Source organism: Apostichopus japonicus, chromosome 16 (genome assembly GCF_037975245.1).
Source record: "Apostichopus japonicus isolate 1M-3 chromosome 16, ASM3797524v1, whole genome shotgun sequence".
Lineage (NCBI taxonomy): Eukaryota > Metazoa > Echinodermata > Holothuroidea > Aspidochirotida > Stichopodidae > Apostichopus > Apostichopus japonicus.
The window spans coordinates 11,103,863-11,124,150 of record NC_092576.1 but is presented as its reverse complement, the minus strand read 5'-3'; the positions used below and the strand labels follow the sequence as shown (position 1 = coordinate 11,124,150).

Genomic DNA, 20,288 nt, shown 5'->3' with positions numbered 1-20,288 from the left:
GTTTTAATATCACGTGTACTGCAAGTAGCTACCTCTGTAAATAATACCTTTTGGGATAAATATTTCCTGCGCATTCCTCAGCCACTGGGCGGGCCAGGGGGAGTTATGTCACTGCCCAACCTTTGGAAGTCTTCCTCAATTCTTGGTACATTGATGTGCATATGGGAAGTCTGTGTTCTCTATCCCATATTGCCTGTGCTACCTTTAATATGCTCCAGGAACCAAGGCTGTAATCCCACCTTACCCCTCTTCTTTTCCCAACTAGATATTCCCCTGCATTCCCCAGAGTGGGAGCTCTCTGAAGGTGCTCATGGAACGAACCATGTCAATAGATTTATAACTACTGGTTATCAGCCCCAACTAGCGAGGGTTGCTGGCTCTTTCTCACAATGAACAGAGATGAATCAATTCCAAAATCTGTCGGTATAATGCGACAGTTCAATGCAAAATATGCTGTGAATAATTCTAATCCCTTCAGTTTTATTGATAAGGTTAAACTGAGGTTACTGTATTTTTATCTGAAGAAAGGGCAAGTTTTTGTGACCATTGTGTGGTCTAAATAAAGTGGGGGTTTTCCCCCTTTCCTGTGTGTTAAAAAGACACAAATTTTAAGGAATACCCACAAGAAAATAGTACCAGATTTGTAGCAGTATTACTTGTGCGATAAGAATGTTTGAAGGACTTATGTTGGACAAAGTAATATGCTGTGCTCCATTGGTGTGGCTAGATGGTCAAATCAACATCAAAAAAGGTTTTTTTCCCCCACTATTAATTATCATTTCACCCAAAACTACACAAAATCTTGACAACAATGCCAACCTCCTTTAAAAACTTCAAAAATCCACCTTGACACTCCTTTAAGAAACGGTAGAAAATGTCAAGGAAAAACTGGTTGTATGTTAATTTAACCTAAGGTATAAAACAAGTTTGCTTGGAAGAGGACTTGAGAGAGAAAAACAATATAATAATGACAAACTTCTTGTTTTGTGGCAAAAACTGACGAGTTCAGCTTCAGGCGAAATAAAACCTGCTTCATTTAGCCTTCATGAACAGAATATACATTGATGGGGTATATAGCATGTTGGTTGGCAGTCAAGTTATATATGTGTATAGTTTAATAACACTAAACCTGACATACAAATTTAATGCATTTGCCATATTGATTGTGACTCTCAAGTGATTTAAGGGCATTGAAGACTCGCCCCAAACCGTGTGCCGCGCTCTGAAAAAGTTAACTTTCCGTTGCTTGCAAGCGATATTTTCTTCTTGTCGCTTCAAAATGCAGACAGTAATGAAACGTGATACCTTGTTATCTTTTACCTAGACCTGAGATGTTCACGCTGATCACTATGCATATAACACCTGCAATCACTATGGAGATGTTACCTCCAATCATTATGCATATCACACTGGCAATCACTGTGCAGATGACACCAGCAATCACTGCGCAGAAGAAACAGACGATCACTCTACATCTGTCACCTCCTATCACCATGGTGATAAGTATCCTTGTATCTATGATCATTAGAATGCCTCCTCTTGTGTTGTTCATCTGTCTGATCATCATATTTACTAGAGCCATGGTGCTTTGAACTGCTCTTATGATGTTTCTCTTGCCATCTATCATCATCATCATCTCTGATAGAGTGATCCCTCTTCTTCCCTCTCCTGTCTCTGCTCTGCTCCTCCGAGGCCGATGATGACTTTCTTTTATGCTCTGAACTATGACCCTTTTCCCTCATTTGAATATCCTCATGCCTCCAATCAGACTTGTGGTCTTTCTTCTTATCTCTTTCATTTCTCTTATTTGGTCTCACAACCTCCTCACCCGATGAAGATTCGCTCGTGTCTTCACTTGAATCCATCTTTTTCCTCTTCTTCTTTTTCTCCCGGTTACCTTTCCCTTCTCTTCTTTCCTCCTCACTCGATGATTCTCCATCTTTTGACGTTAGTCTCCTCTTCTTCTGTTTCTTTTGATGCTTATCCTGAAAAAAAGAAAAGATTAAAATCAATCTCAGCTTTAGAAAAGAGAGTGCTTAACAGATATTAAACACAAACCATCAGATTGTTACCTTCCAATGACACAATTATCAGCTCAAATTATCCCACCAATTTTATAATTCCTATTTAATATGCCAGTACACATTCAGTAAAAGCTGGCGTAGGTGGTTTAAGGAACTTTACCTGAAATGCTTAGAAGATCAGATCACATGCACTGATTATGCAATGTCTGCCAGTAATGGCGGTCTACATCCAGTGTATACTACACAGGGCTTTGTATGTACTATCGCCCACTTGCTAAACAATTACTGTTATAAAATATGGAATAATCTCCCCACTGTTATTAGACATTCAAAATCATGTGCTTCATTTAAGTATTAACTAAAGAGTTATCTAACTTCCAAGTACCGTGATTGATATTATTGTCTATTTGTTTTGTACATTTTGTTTTTCTTTCTATCTTTGCTCTGTTAGTTTCTTTCTTTTTCTTTAGGGTTACTAGCTTTGATAAACATTTTATGTTTTTTCTAGTATCCTGTATATACCATTACTGCACTGTTTTTGTATGTCTATGTATATGCGAAACATATATACTGAACTGAACTTGCCACAGATATAATACAGTAGTTATTATGTGGCACAAACTACATATCTTGTTTCAACTCTGGGGTTCCTCGGTTTATTTTCTACGAGGCCAGATTAGACTTTAGGGTAGGGCTTGTCAATAAATGTCCTACTAGGCACAATCAGAAGTATTGGTCGAAGCAAAGGGCCATAGAGAACAGAATTCTCACGATTCTTACATTGAGCAATGTACAGAGTATACTGGTAGGATGGAGTTCTTAAGCCTATAATGGAACACAAACCCAATTAGAGCAATTTTGTGGTCTGTTGTTTTCATAGGTCGGATTGAAATCTTTTGCAGGAGGGATTTGGCCTGCAGGCCACCTACTGAGAACCCAATCTCTAAATTGTCCAAATGACAGCTGGTTTTCCTAATATTATATAATATTGTGAATATGAAATTATTATTGATGATCTAGCAAGCGTAACTATTATAAGCTGTTAATTCACTTGGCCATTTCTAAGTCTAGAGCTAGTTATTCCTGTTGTAGCTTTGCCCATTTTCAACTTTGGATGGATGTTAAATTCATGATTTACGATGGAACTATAAATCAATTGTGGCTAACGCTTTCAACGTAGATGCAGTGAGGTATCTATGTCTTCTACAAATGTCCTCCTAAATCAGGGTTGTCCAACCTACGGCCCGCGGGCCACAGTCCGGCCCGTCGCAGGGTTGCGTCCGGCCCGCCAGAGATGCTCTACGGTGCAAAATTTTAGTGAGCAGATTTATTGATAACAATTTGAAGCTGTATAATCAATCATTTGAACTTTCTGGGTCAAAAAAACTGCATACAGGTCAGTTTGTGTGACACTCTCTCAGCGGAGGGGGGGGGGGGGGGGCTGGACTTTATTCATCTGTTTTATCAGGAAGGAAAATAAATCAGTGCGCTCCGCGCACACATTTTGTTGCCTTGGGCTTCGGGCAAAATATCGAAAAATCGAGCGTAGGGTTCATGCGGCCCACTCCTTCATCATAATCATTCCATGTGACCCCACCTCTGCAAAAGGTTGGACAACCCTGTCCTAAATGTATAAAGGTACTGCATGGCCATCCAGTTCAAAATGTCATCAAAATCCACCAAAATACTGTTTAATAATTCATACCTTTTTCTTCTTCTTCTTTTTGTCTTTCCCTCCACTTTCAACAAGTGGCTGGACCATGGAGTCTAAATCTAGCTCTGGTACAAGGTCATAGGTCTTATCTCCAGGAAGCTTGAAGCAATCTATGGTCAAGTGACCTAAAAGGGCAAAAATAGACATGGTTGTTATTTTCTGTGAAATTTGTTTAAAGTTTAAAACTTACCGACCATTCATTCCTGAACAGATTTGTTAAATTCCAAAAAGCCTTCAGCATCTATAACTGTAGATAAATATTGTGCCATCTAGGTACTTAAAGACATTATAGACTCGCCCTAAACTGCGTGCGGCCATCTGAAAAAGTTAACTTTCTGTTGCTTGCAAGTGACGTTTTGTTCATGTCGCTACAAAATGCAGACAGTAATGAAACGTGATACCTTGTTATCTTTAGCTGGACCTGAGATGTCCATCGCTGTATTGTTTGTACACCGTGCTGTGGGTATTGACCGCAGTTGTATGTACTGACTGTACACTAGTGTCTAATTACCGACGTTAGCAAGCTGTGTGAGTATTTTCTGGGATCAAAGGTGGTGTCTAACACTTCTGTTATATACCTAATTCGAAACTAGGTCAGATTACGGGCATCAGACGTTTCTTTTTGCGCCAGTCTTCAAAACCTTTAACACAAATTACAAACGAGACGTATATTCTTATATACACTATATCCATGTTTTTGTTCATAACCCCAGTTGCCCTTTCATTTCACGGAGACAAATGTTGTCCCATCTGTTGCATGCAGTCGGGATTACTGCATGCCTCAGTTCGGTTTGACTTATTCACATTTAGCCAGTTTACGTATTACTTTCCGGTTACGCGAAGAAACAATTGCGACATTCTTCATCTGGTCGAATCGTTAACTGTCTGAAGTTAATAACTGTTTTGTTAGGAAAGCCTCACAATCTACAATTCATATAACGTGTGCGTTTTGGTAAACTGCCAAAGAAATTGAATGCAACTCGTTGAGATGAATAAAGCTAATTGTTCTAATTATACAGTTTAACGCAGTCTACCATAACTCTGTGTCTTCTCCTGTCTTCGCTGGTCAACAAGTAACTTGAGTCTCGTTCAAAAACACAATTCATCAGACAAACATTAAAAGGGATCATATTGTGAAGCAAACATTGAAACCTGCCTAGCTCATGTTATGTCTTCAGTATAAACTACTCCTTCTCACTTTTTGTGCTCATCATCTGGAACGGCCTGTGTACCCGTCACAACTTCTCTTGCCATATATTCCAACTCGCACACTTCGTTCCTCCAACAAACTGTATTTAACTGTTCCTAAACCACGCTTGAAGACCTATGGTTACAGAAGCTTCGGATACTCTGGCTCTTATCTCTGGAACAAGTTACCAGATCACATTCGAACATGCTATAAACTTTCTACTTTCAAAAGTCTACTTAAGACCCATTTTTTGACTTGTTCTATTGTAAATTAATTTACTTTCTTTGTAAAGCGTCTTGAGCAGTGACTTTTGTTTACTGATTTGGTGCCATATAAGTCTCATTTATTATTATTATTACTATTAAACACTTAAGATCACCAGGTCTTGTCCAATTCCTTGATTAACATGTAAGTAATTATTACAAAACTGACCAAACAAATGTTGAGGATGCACCATATTAATGAACATTTGAAGCCATTGTAACATTTTAGATAAATAGTTTTTCATAGGTCGGCAACAGCTTCGAGAAATGTAAATTACTTCAGCAAAATGTGGGCCTTCTGCTTCTTGTTTGCTAATGGAATAGTTAATGATATTTTAACAGAACACAAACCTGTCGTGCCACACTTCCTACACACAGTGTTAAGGATGGCACCCAACTCAATCTTATTCTGAACTGGAGGGAGACCCTTTTTCCTTCTTTGTTCCTCTTGTCTATAAAATCAAATTAATGAGAGAGAAAGAAGGAGAAAAACTGCAAGTGATCTGCTTTTCAATTAAATATGCTTGAAACAGCAAATGTTGAACTGCCAGATTGACATGGTCCAAAAAATGAGAAAAAACCTGAGTAAAGTGACAATTTACTAACATGGAATTATGCATATAATGCTTACAGAGGAGATGGGCTATAATTTGCAATTTTCAAGATTTTTGAACTGTTCAAGTTGTAATGTACATATAAATATATTTATGTTCTTATACACTTGTAAAATTATTTCAGGGTGGGGGGGGGTGGGGAAGGAAGGGGAGTGGTTGTGTCCCTGAGCTCATAATTTTTTATGCTTGCAAAATGGATTTATAGTGCATGATTCTGGAATTCTAAATTGGCGATATCATGGCACCATGTAAGCAGTACAGACATTCCAACACACATTTTACACTGGACATAAACTTTCACATCTGTGGCATATTATATTACATACATACTTTGTTACAACTAAATTTTGGTCCAGGTCCTTGCCATTATCTTGATTTACCACTTTCATAGAGAGAGATATTTTGTCTTCACCAGCTTCCTAAAAAGAAATGGAAAAAAGTCAATCTTAATCACAGTTGTCTTATCCTCACAGATTGTGCCAAAACAAAAAGGTTTCAGATTATTGAATTAAATCAAATTATTTCCATTACCAGTACTCACCATTTGATCGTTTGTTACTGGCCTTTCTATAGATTTAATCAACTTCCACAACTTTCCACATTTGACCATCCAAAGAAAAAAAAAACAATGACTGTTGTCACTACTTCTGACAAGGATTAACCCTACTTAACAACAAATGTACTTGGGTACTGTAAAATATTTGACTTAAATCCTGACATTTCCATGATATTAAAGTACTATTTAAATAAACCTCTTTTATAGGTTGTTTCTGATAAAGAGTTGAAATTGAAATACAAAAAAAAAAACAATAAATAACAAAAGGAAAGCAAATTGATGAGAAGATATAACTTCCATTTGTAACTTCTAGTTTCCTCACATCGCATTTTTCTGGCCAATTTTATAAACTAAAAAGGTAGTTTGATCATTTATATGTATTTCATTACCATAAACACTACAAGGATTTCTAGACAATAAAACAATGAATAACTGTAGTCAGTGGAAGCATATTTTGGTGCGGTGCAGCCGAACATCAAACAAACTTTTGACACATTCTTATGATCTCCTCAAAGGAACATTCACAAACTATTTCAATGTTATCCAACAAAATAGGATAATTTGATACCAGCTGAATCCTAGCTGACCCTCACCATTTGCAATTACAATTCTAGTCAAGATTTAAGACAATGGTTCAGTGATTAAAGCTGCATATTTTGTATCAGTCAGAGCACTGAGGCATTTCAAGAAGGAGTACAGTATGTACTTACACCAAGAGAGATCACTTTACAGAAGACATTGTCACCAACTTCTAAAACTTCTGAAGGATTATCAACTCTCATCTTAGATATCTGAGTTTTGTGGACCAAACCTGAAAGGAAAAGCAAAGGAGATTATTTGAAAAAAAAAGACCAAGTATGGCTTGAAATAGCTACATTTTTGGAGAACAAGTTCCACGCCTTTCAGTTATATAATTGTAAAATGTGGTACAATTGTACTACCCTAATTAATAAGGGATGTAACATGGTCACAGAGATTTGACCCATATAATAAATAATCTCTAAATTGTTTGAATAATTTGGTGATTTCATTTGCATAGTACTTTTAACTTAAAATGCTACAGTTCAATATGTACAATAATTGCTATGGGTGTTACCATAACATTTGTGAATCAATTTGCTCACTTAAATTTCAGGATATTACAAAATATTGTTTGAAGGTGGTGTACCCTATGCTCTAATGAAACGAACGACTGCCACTCAATGGGTCAATTTAAACCCATATTCATCATAATCATGAATTAAAAGTGGCTTACACATTAATGCACATGTTGTTTACCTTATTTCATATCCATTCTTTTTGTTGCTGACGTAGAAAATTTAACATTTGTGACTCAATTTGCTCACTTAAATTTCATTATATTACAAAATATTATTTGAAGGTGGTGTACCCTATGCTTGTTGAAACAAACTACTGCTACTCAATGGGTCAATTTAAACCCAGGTATTCATCATAATCATGAATTAAAAGTGGCTTACACATTAATGTATTCCTTATTTGATTTCTATTCTTTTTGTTGCTGATGTAGAAAATTTAGGATTTATGTGTGTACATTATTGTTATTCTCATTTTTGGTATGATACCATCAAGATCAGTTATAACTTCAAATATGCTAGAAAGATAATGGTCACCTATATGTATGCTCAAACTTCAATTTGCATAATTTGACTGCGACTCTGCATGATCAAATTTGGCACAGGTCATTAATACCAATACCAATATCATTAATACCTGACAGCTGGAGTATAAATGCTTAGGTCTTCAACAATGTGGAAGTGATGAGGTATTGAGAATGCAGGTTTGAATGGAGAAGTTATGCAAGTCCTGCAAAGACAGGACAGTGACCCAGTGCTTACTTACTTGTATACTTACTGAAAAATAACTTACCGTTCTTTCTACATCCAGGAATTCTCACAAAAACCCCATATGTCTGCAGGGAAGCAACCTGTGAGATAATATATAGATAGATGATCAAAACTGTGATATTTCTATAGCACCTATCAGTAACACCTGTTTTCTATCAGTTAGCTTAACACAAGGTTAGGCTAACAATTTAAATTTTGCATTTTTCTTTACCCAGTACAGTTGATGTGGAGCTAGGCTATATTTCAATATGACATTTTTTTCAAAGTGGCTATTTTTACGACTATTCGTAAGAATAATTTCCGATTACGCATGCGCAGTTGCTATTTTATGACAGGCATAGTAATTTTACGACCAGGAGTAACAATAATTTATCGGTTAGGGTTAGGATTGGGGTTTAGGGTTAAAGTTAGGGTTACCCCTACTACATGCGCAGTTGCTTTATTTACTTTACTGCGCTTGAATTCGCCTTTGTCGTAAGAATAGTTTATAATTAATTGTTACGACTAGTCGTAAGAATAGCCACGGCCCATTTTTTTTGGCAGCTGCATGGTATTGGTAATACAAAAACGAATCATTTTATTCGCTCAGTAACAGGACAAATAAGAGGGCAGTATACCTAACTTTTTAATAACATAATACGTTCATTATTTGCCATTGTTGCTTTATCTGCTATTACCAGTGTTAGGCGTAGGCCTATTCATCCAACGCAATTGGGGACAACATCATTGTTCAATTAACTGTATCGCAGAACTGCTACTTACAGTAATATCAATTACGAGGACAAACAATATTAGCCTATCCACCACTGGAATAGCCTAGTCATAGGGGGCTTTACTAAAGCTTTACTATTATTGTAAGATAACGGTGCCACAACTGGTAACTTACCTGTCCTTTGAATATTGAATACAAGGACGGCAACATTTTATCAGACTCAAGACGACTACTACTACTCTCCATTTTAATGAATAGTGGGGGACACCAACGTAAATCAATTCTTACTTGACATGTGCTATACGCGTATGTGCTTCGCTACTGGCAAGTCTGGCAGCTTTATGTAAAGATCGAACTTTAGGAAGATAAGTCCATTTGTCGCAAATAATGGCCCCATGTATATCAGATGATAATGAAAGAATCGACGCCTTGAAATTCTGGGTGGTTACAGCTTTTGCCAAGTTACGTATACGGTATACAACAGAGAAAATATTGAAAATGTGATGTTTCAATCAAGGGCGGCGGAAGCACTTTTAATCTGTGGGGGGGGGGGGGGGGGGGCACCGACATCAAATCGCACTTTGCAGAAATTCGATTGGACTGATGCAGCCTTATATTTAGTACCCTTTACAACTCTTATTGTACTAACTTATTTGCGTATACACATCACTCCATCAACGTCCTGCCCCCACCCCCCCCCCTTCAAGGAAAATATGCATAGCCAACTAGCACTGCAATATCCAATGTGCAAATTGGGAAACAAGGAACAAGTTTTCTTTTGAGACAAAATGAGGTGAAAACATGCTAGTTGCTAATGTAGGAATCTTCCGAATTAGAGTTTATTTCTTGTTAATATCTTAACAATTTTTTTCCATTCGAAATAGCTTGAGATTGACCACAGAAATTCATTAAAAGTCAGGGGCGTAGCTAGGATTTGCAAAGTTGTATGCACGACTATCTGAGCGGAGCGCCACCGTCAGTTGGCGCGGAGCGTACAAGAAAAGTTTTACAAATACCTCAGATGGCCGGAATCGGCCCTTCCCGAGTGTTCATTCTGGTTCTCTGGCCTCTTGCTAACTTGAGACACCTCAATTTTTATGTAGAAAAAGGGCACATTTTTAACCTGAGGAAAAGTGGGGGGGGGGGGCACGTGCCCCCTGTGCCCCCCGGTTCCGCCGCCCTTGGTGTCAACAAGTTTCCAGGACAATCTAGATTAAAAGCCACATGCAATTCTTTTTAGCGTTTTCAAAAATATATCGGGTGAACCTGAATTCAGTTTTGGAATAAAAATGAAAAACTTTCGGATCATTTGGTCCAAAATAGCTGTCAACGTTTGCTAGTAGGTTACTTTGAAATTTAATTTGATTTGTCAACCTTTCACCTCAGAATAGAGAGAAGGAAATTTGATGTTATTTCTGCTATACCGACTACAGCACATATATCTTAGAGACATATGCATTTCTAACAAATCTGAATTTGCTGATCCAATGAATATATACTATAGCCAAGTATTTCATTTGAGAAAATGTCTTTTAGAAGTGCAAATCATTTATTTGACTTGTATACAGTTTTGCCATATTATGTAATCAAGTAGGGCTAAAAATATACATTGGGGATTGCCATCTTTATCCTGAGAATCTCTTAACTTGTATTGGTTAGAACAAGTACTTAGTTCGTGCAGTTTCGAGGGGGGGGGGGGCAGTGGGGGGGGGGGGCAGTGGGTACGTCGATACGGCTCAAAATAGATTCGACTTCTTCGAATACTTTTTAAGAATAATGATGCAATATATGAGATTCTTAAAAATATCATTGTACAGGAAAATTGCCTTGAACGGTTTTTCACTTTTGCATATTCTATGCGCAATTAAGTGTCGATCGCAAGCTAAATAAATTCAAACTTGTATGGGTACATGGCTGGTGGAAGGCTTTGGACCCTCTAAGTGATATCGTCGTAGGGCCCTAGGTGATAAATAAAGTATCTTTAAAATCGTAAAGTGCTTGTATAGCAAATACGCGAGTGGAACATATTACAAAAAGACCCAAACCACCATACCCATCTAAAAAGTAAGACCATCAAAACGCACTGAGATGTCACAATCTTCCCTTGAACGTTAACCCTGTGGAGGGTTGGGTCACTCTCCTTGGTAAGTTTTTTAGAAACTCTGCCAGGAGGATAATGTTATATGGTTCCAATGTCAGATATTAAAGGTTATTAAAAAAATGACTGCAAATCAATCGATTGTCTATATGTTGTTCACTATTTCAAATGAAATATTCGAAATGTTTGCCTAATATACGTATATAAACACACAAAGAGACATGTGGCGCAAAACGAAGGAGGAATGCAACCGCATTACTTTTGAATCATTGAATACCACTGAAGCGCCACTAATTATTAAACATGTATGCACCGAACCACAACAAGGTCGTCAAATTATCAAATAATACTCTATAAATTCCAGGCGCGAAGCGAGGAATTTGCCAAGGGAGGGGCGAAACTCCAGGCAAACTATCAGAGCCGTAGATACGGCATTTCAAACTATATCTAAGCGTAGCGCCACCATAGGTTGGCGCGAAGAGTACACGAACATTTTGTCTGAAAATGCCTCCCTGATCGATGGAAATGGCACTTCCCAGGCCTTGTAAGTTGCATCTTAGCATTTTCTCTTTAAATTACTAGCGATATCATGGAAACACAAAAAAAATATACTCAAGGGGGTCGCCCCCCCCCCTCATTGGCTACTCGCCTGATTAATTCCTGTCTCCATCAAGGATGTTTACTTTCAGCTTGCTTTTGACAATAGAGATATATAAAAACCAAGCGTTGATGGATGGAAATATAATGTCTAATCCCCAAACAGCATTATATTGTAACCTAGGCAATCTACGCCTGACAGTATTTAACTTTTGTTTCAACATTTAGGTACATGGGGGGGTACCCCAAAAGAAATTGTCAATGACCCCCCCCCCCAATTAAGTGATCCAAAAAATAAAGTAACAAGAACAGGTAAGGAGACGAGATAAACTGAGAGTGAATTTTAATAGCATGGATAATTTTTGCAATGTAACATGAAGTAAAACATTAACTAAATGTCTTAAAAGATTCTACCATACGCCCTCGGGAGAAGTGGGGGGGGGGAGCTCTCCACGCATCAAATGCAATATGAAGTTAGTTAAAGTTTCCATTCTAATGCCCAAGAGTTTGTTAATACCACAGAGCTTTCGGAGGCGGTGTCCCCTGCACCCCACCGGGGCCCTAAGGTGGGGCCTGGACCTTCGGCGTCGTTGGGTCATTCCAAAAGGAAGGCTCTAAATATATGCTGCCCAACACCCCGCCCCTAGGCCCCCTACCCCCTCAAAAAGAAAGTCAGGCTAGGCATCTGGTTGATCCCTAATGTAATTAATGTTATTGTGGCAAACAAGAATCACCCTCCTGAGATACCATACTGCCCAAATTTATTTACTTGCAGTTTTATCGCAAGAAATATTGATTTAGCAGAGTTAAAGTAATTCGATGATTCATTAAACAGTTATTGTTGTGATAAAGGTCACACAGATCACCAAAAAGGGGTGATGGAACCATCCCAATCAAGACTTAACGGGAGATAAGGTACCAAGCTTAGTATTAAGCATCCAAAACTAGTATAGCGCCGCTATTCAAAACACTCACATATCGGACCCTGCACTAATGGAAATTGTTGACGGTTTTTTTTTTTTGGGGGGGGGGGGGGGATGAGCAATACCCATTCGAATTCAAATGTGTAGTTATATCAAACCTATAACAAGACATATTCTTTAAAGTTAACTTGAAACAATATCATCAATTCCATGCGCCACTCGCCACAGGCCATAATAACTGTTACTAGACATTACTAGTTAACCCATAGTTTCATCTTTAAATCAGGCAGTGGCGTATTCAACTGGTTTAAGATTTATTTGGTACTAATTCTCTCTGCTTATTGCTTGTTTTTTTTTCAGTCAGTGTTCTTTAAAATCTTATATGTAATAAACCAACAGTATTATATATATATATATATATATATATATATATATATATATATATATATATATATATATATATATATATATATATATATATAGTTCTCTAACTAATGCGTACCTATAGAAAACAAGATACGAAGTTCTGTGTTCTTAGTCGTCATACATTTGTTTACTTTCAGTTTGGTGAGAGATGGCTTGTCAATAACATAATATATTTATATATGATATGGTTATAATTAATTAGACAGAGGGAAATTTAACAATGGAGCTGATTGTTGACAAAATGATAAAACGATAAACAGATCAAGTAGACCAATAAAGGGTGAAGAAACTTTGTGAATCATAGGAAGATAAGCAAAGTCACATACGAACCATTTAAAGCAGCTATAGCGCCACTTTGTTAAACCACATGTACTGAACCATTAATCCATGAAACCATAAATATATATATATATATATTTATATATGATATATAATATATATATAATATGTTATATTATATATATATGTGTATGTATGTGTGTATGTATGGATATATGCGTGTATGTACGCGTGTGTAGTGTGTGTGTGTGTGTGTGTGTGTGGGTGTGCGTGCGTGCGTCTGTCCGTATACACTGTGTGCGCTAACGCTTAATAAATTGGGCACACATTTAACAATATTTATCGTTTAGACCGCCGTCCCTTGCCAAGAACGCTGTCTCCAGACCACAAAATCCACCCTACTTTATTTTCCGCGTCTCCTCTCCTTCGGAACGCGTCCGTTCCTTGTTTACGCCGGGGTCCAGGGTGGTTCCTGTCATGTGATAATATTCCCACGACAGACTCCCGATGAGGATACCTGACAGAACCAGCAATGTTTACAAACCCTAACGATGGTTGTTAGCATGTATCGGCTCCGTTCTTACATCTCGGATCCAACGCGCGCGCGAGCTGCGACCTACTTCCCAAGCCTTTGAGCAAACCGCCGCCGTCTTCCGTAACATTCGATGAAAGCTTACCGACCCGCTAGTCGGTGAGAAACTTCGGCAGAACCAGCAATGTTTACAAACCCCTGACAACGGTTGCTAGCCTGTGTCGGCTTGGTCTTCTCATCTCGGGGTCCCGTGCGAGCCCCGAGCTGCTTCACAAGCCTTTGAACTAGCCGTCCCCGCTTACCGCAACGATCGATGTGACCGGACAATTTCGCTGGTTCCCACCATAGAGATATATAAACCGAGAAGGATTAGTTGAATCTAATTTTCCTTCTAAGACAAACTCCACTGGAAGTTCTACCGCAAAAATTGAAGGCGCTACAAATAACGTCTTCCAAATATAAAAATAAATATAAAAATAATGCCTGCATTACATAGTATTTTGACTACTTTTTGCCAGTTATGGTGCGGAGTGGCAACTACTGATTATCATCAGGAAGTGGCTGTGAATTTCAAATATATATCCGACAAAAATGAAACCACATATTGCTCGTGATAGTAATAAAGTCTTCTCTTCAAACAGAAGAGAGAACATTCTGTAAACGAGTTATAACAGTATTATCATTATTATTGACATCACATTATCATTCTTGTAACATTTCTATCAATTTTAATTACATTTTCAATGAACCAGCCGATCTTCCTGATGGTCAGGAGTCCAACGAGCTTTTGGGCACAATTTGTATTTTCAGAATATTTCCCATTTTCTCCACATTAATTTAAAAAGCAAAATAAATTCATTCAACCAAGGCAGTACACCCTATATGTGCCCTGTGTTTGCCTGTGATGGCTTTCGTTTACTCATATCAAATAAATTCTTGATTCACACTCAACACAATAAGCATCTCTATCACCTGTCATCTCCCACTCACCACCTAAACTGTAAATGGATAGTTGGATGATATGCAGGGGAGGGTAGGAAGCTTCCAAAAAGGAGGGGTGGGTGGCACAACACAAGACGGGACTTTCCCATTCCACAACCACCATTCATTATGCTATAAACCGATACACACCGGCCATATCACTTAAATATATATGATGTGTTAGTATGCTATCAATACTATTGATAGAGATCGTTTATTGTTAACCATGCTACCAAAACATATGGGATGCCATTTTAAAAATATTAAAATGAACAAAGGTTTAAGATATCCAATAGGCAGTTCTTCATCAAAGGGACATATTTATATGCCAGTAGGGCACATTTGCTATTTTGGAAAAAAGTGGGGGGGGGGGCACTTGGCCCCAGTGACCCTCCCCGGCTCCACCTCCTGATGATATAAACTGGAATAAACTTGGTTACAATGTATATATAATCATATACTCTGTCATTTGAACTGAAACAAAGTGGTTTTGTTGGGTTTCTATTTTACAGTAGACTATTTTACGAAGCACTGACAAAATTTAGGTCCAATGAAAATCGCCTGAAATTAACAGTTTTACTTATTTCATTTCTTCATTAACAAGATGAAAGGTATTTCAAGTGTCTACTGAACAATTTTTCATAGTTAAGATAATTTATTAATTCCTTAGCATTGAGGTAACGGCTTCAGAAAATCGTCATTTCTAGCTCATTATTAATCGGTTCCTCATGACGTCACGAAAAGTCATGCAAGATATGTAAGAGAAGGAAACACTTTTCGAGCAGCTGCGGACTGACTGTACGCCAATAAAGAGATTCGCCAAATACCGTACCAACCATGGCGGGTCAGGTGACGTGCTCCTTTGTAGCACTCAACTCTTATATTGTAAAATTCATAATGTTACGATCTCATAGGAACTACATTCGTTGTGAAGTTACGCAGACAGTGTAAATCTCGCTAAGTGGTACATATTCCCAATGTTTACCGCAATTGTCAATTCAAAATTGCAATTTTGAGTATTTCTTTCAAAAATCATAAATTCAATGGTGGTTTCTTGTTAGTTTATTATGTAGATCTAAAAATGTAAAGCAAGACCTTTGTCCGCAAAACTGAGACCGGTATAGCAGTTGGTAATGAACGACCGCCATGATATTCTGGCAGTTAAACTTTCGCCAAGTTTTGCAGTATACAATAGTACAATTGAACAAAAAGCCACGACAGTGTAGATAAAACACGACATAATTCATTCTAGCGAATTCCAAAGATATTCAGAGAGGGAACTTGAATCTAGTTTTAACATAAAAGTGAACAACTTTCTTTGACCCAAATTAGAATAAGTTTCAATATTTACTATATTGAAATAACTTTCTCAATCTTTTGCCTCAGAAGAAAATGTATGTTGTTATCGCTGATAGACCGATTACGGCACATAGATCTTTGACACATTTATTTTTTCTTTAATAATTAAAATGGTACATTTCCTAGCTAATCCGAATTGGCCAGCTCAATAATTGAATACTAGCCAGGTAAATAGTCATGTTGGAGAAATATACCAGAAATGCAGACCATCGCAGTGCCTATAAAGTTGCACCGAATCATGTAATAAATTAGGGCTAAACTAATTAGTGTGGAAATGCATATTATCCCAGAATTCTTTAACCGCCCTTGGATAGAAATGTACTAAACACACTTCAAGTGGTTAAAGGAGTTAGTGCGTGCGGTTCCGGGCCTTGGGGTGGGGCTCTGTCGAACCTTATGTTAGTAGCCCTACAGTTCAAACGTGTAGTTCATCTGGGTACGTGTATTGGATTTGACTTCTTTGATCACTTCTCTCAAATAACGATGTGATATAAAACTCTTACACAAATCAGTATATGAAAAGTCATAGGTTTTTCATTTTACATTTTGGTTTTAGCACCAAAGTTCGCTATTGAATGAAAGATTCAATCATGTGTGATGAACATCTATGTGTGTTACAAGTGGAGTCTATACTGTCGTGGATTACAAGTTGTATGGGCCTATAATACAATTGTAGTGTCCTTGAACGAAGAAGTTTTTTCCTAAATTCATATATCTTTTTGTAAGCACAATAGAGTTCGTACTTATATGGGTAGGGTGGAGGGCGTTTAAACATATACATCGAGGGATATTGTCGTAGTACCCTATAGGTCATAGGTCAAAGATCATTAAAATCGGAAAACTGTTTTGGCCATGACGCGCGTGCAAAATATGGCACAGTGAACAAAGCCACTACACCTATATAAAAAAGAAGACCTCCAGGGAATTACAATCCTATCGTATATTGGACTCTTTGAACTTGTTTTATGTTATGCAGTGCATGGGCAGATCCCACTCAAACGCAAGTACTAAATATGTCGTCAACGGCAAAGGTCATATAGCAAATATGGGGAAAATTGGCAACTGAATGGATTGTCCAACTGTTGTACACTGTTATAAATGAAACAATCGAACGAACAAACAATGCTACTTTGCAAAGCTGGACGAGTTCAATTTCTATGTGACTCGGACTTGGTTCGGACTCGAAGGGCTTTGGACTCGGACATGACTCACACTCGACATCATCTGGAATTGGACTTGGCCGAGTCCATCTGAGTCCGTAAATACACACATGACGACAATGACAATTTTTGTTTTTGTCTTGTATTACCTTAATTTTTGCCACAGCTTCAATGGAAGGCTCATTATATGCTTGTATTCTTAATAGAAATGTTGCATGTTTAACTGTACAACATCTCATCATATATCTTTTACAGTAGGAACAATGGAATTATCAGATATCATATATATATTCAAACTTGGCTCGGACTCTGGTTAAGTAGACTCGACTCCAACTCTGCGACCTTGCCTAAAACACGTAGGTAAATATAACATAGAGATATGAGTGGCAAAACAAGGTAGGAAAGCGGGATTGCTTTTGAATCATTCGATACCACTCTAGCGCCACTAATTATAAAACAGTTATGCAATGAAAAACACAAGAAGGTCAAATTATCATATAATACTGTATAAAATTCCAGGGTCTCCATCAATGATAATTACTTCCAGCTTTTTAATTGTCAAGTTAGATATAAAAACAGGTGTTGAGGGCAGCAATCCAATGCACACAGCCTATGATCACGTCTAATGAAATTTACAATTATTTTAGCAAACAAAGTGTACCATCCTGAGTTAGGAGTCTCCACTATTATCTTAAATTCAGTTTGGTGCAAAATTAATTTGTCAATAAAAGATAACTAATTGTTCATATCGGAGAGATATAAGGTTAAGTGAAGCTTATATCGTAGGATGGTAAACATAGCGTACCATCCTGGGATAGGAGACTCCATTATTATCTTAACTTTCAGTTTGGTGCAAACTTGTTTTGTCAATAATAGATAACTAATTGTTGATTTAGGAGAGATATAAGGTTTTATGAAGCTGATAAACTTTAACACGACGATTTATTAAATGGTTTGTTGTAATAAAGGCCACAAAGGGGTGAAAGAACTTTTCAATCGAGCCTTAAAGGAGGACTAACAAGATTCACCATTCGATACTACTATAGCGCCGCTATTAATAAAACATGTAACGAACCACTTAACAAGGGGTGGGGGAGGCTGGAGTACCCGTTACAATAAAACAATTATATCTTTATCCAATATATTCAATAAAACAGTCATCAGTTTTTGCAGGGAATTATCAGTTCATCAATAGAATTTCTCACATTTTATGGAAATTGGTGAAGCATGTAAGTTTGCATGTGTGAGAGGATGGGAGAGGTGGGGGTGGGGGTGGGGGAGGCTGGAGTGGAGGAATACCCGTTCCAATAAAACAATTATATCATTATCCATTATATTCAATAAAACAGTCATCAGTTTTTGAATTATCATTTCATTAATAGAATTTCTCACATAGATCTTTTGAAACGTCATGATCCAAGTCATTAAAACCATTTCACCGCTTGTTAATCTTATTAATTAAAGTAATACGTCGTCAAAGATCGCTCACTGTAAGTCAAAGTCCAAATAACCAAATCTGGGCAAAACCAAAAAAAAAGAACGGAAAAAATATGTCGCAAACATCTCTCGAAATATAAAACCCGATGAATGATTGGTTTAAACCTTGGCAGGCATTGCCGAAACACTGCGAAGGATATCACTAGGTAGACAAGAAGGCAAAATAAGGGTTTTGAGTGAAGACCTCATTCTATTTAAACCTTGTATTTATCTCTAATCAATAAAAAATTCTCCAACGTTAATTTACAACAATAATCAAACAGTTCATGCACTACTCATTAGTAACTGAGAGATTACTTAGTTAAACTAGGTAATCTCAAATTTTCTGGCGAGTAGTGATCGTAGAAGTTGCATCCATATTAAAAGCAGTCAATGTACTAATTGACTGCATGGTTTTGGTTTGACAGTAAAATTGGGATTTTTTTTTTGTTATCGTCAGATAGACTACAGTATTACTTAAAATCCTATGTGAAGATTATCAAATGCATCCGAAGTTTTTGTTATATGCTGAATTCCCCACAGACTAGTGTATCTCAAGTTGCCATCGAAGCCCAAGACAGTTAATAACAAGTATCATCTCTATATTTTTCGTAACAGTCATTATAATACGTCGTAAACCAATGTTGTATTGAAAGTATTTGCTCAATAAAATGAACAGATGGTTGATTTTTCAATATAAATGACAGAATGCTATCATTTCTCACTTTTTTGGCGGTAATATCTGCCCATAGACCTAATATATGAAACACACATCAAACATAACCTGTTGTGGAATTTACGATTATATTTAGCACACGAGTTTTACCCGCCTGGGTTCAGAGTCAATACGTAATTGTTTACTTTCAGTTTGGTGAGAGATATTGTTTCAATCAAAAGATTGCAGAATATTGATAAGGCAGAAGGTTTTCAATGGTTGGATCAGATAGTAAATGCAATGATTAATTATGACACTAGAGATCACGGAGTCAATCCAAAGGGTAAAGAAACTATCTGATTCAAGGGAAGCCAGCCAAGGTTGCCCCTGAATCTTTCAATAGTACTATAGTGCCGTTGTTGATAAAGCACACGATTCACACCACTTATATACTGTAGTTATATAAAAAGTGGTTTCGTACGTTATCATTCATTCTTCTGTCGGACTTAAAATCGTACATCGAAGTTTATCAAACTCAAAAAGTGAGGATTGATTTTTGACTGAATTCTAACTCCAAGAGCGTAGAGTAATAGCCTATCCATCGAAGCACATGTTAGTTATCCTTTAATTTTAAATAAATCAACGAAATAAACCTTGCAGGTCGTAACCAATCTTCATTAATGTACCCCAAAGCAACTATTTATTACAGCTATCCGAAGCATAAAACACACTTCGATCATTATCTGTCGTGGGAACTTACGATGATAATAAGCAAGTGAGTTACACGTTACACAGCGTACCATGGTTTGATTACTTTCAGTTTGGTGAGAGACAATTTGTCAGTTAAAAGATAACGGAAACTTGA

The 20,288-nt window shown here is 37.3% G+C and overlaps 1 protein-coding gene across 1 annotated transcript; it reads right to left on the bottom strand.

Annotated features, from left to right (window-relative positions):
• Nucleotides 1–14: 14 nt before the first annotated feature.
• Nucleotides 15–9,267, bottom strand: LOC139983688 (uncharacterized). Its single transcript, XM_071997420.1, has 7 exons — nt 9,112–9,267; nt 8,248–8,305; nt 7,071–7,171; nt 6,135–6,223; nt 5,542–5,642; nt 3,730–3,863; nt 15–1,985 (listed from the first exon to the last, which is right to left on the bottom strand). Exons 1-7 carry the CDS (start codon nt 9,181–9,183, stop codon nt 1,479–1,481), a joined length of 1,062 nt encoding a protein of 353 aa, XP_071853521.1. The 5' UTR covers nt 9,184–9,267; the 3' UTR covers nt 15–1,478.
• Between the last annotated feature and the right edge of the window lie 11,021 nt (nt 9,268–20,288).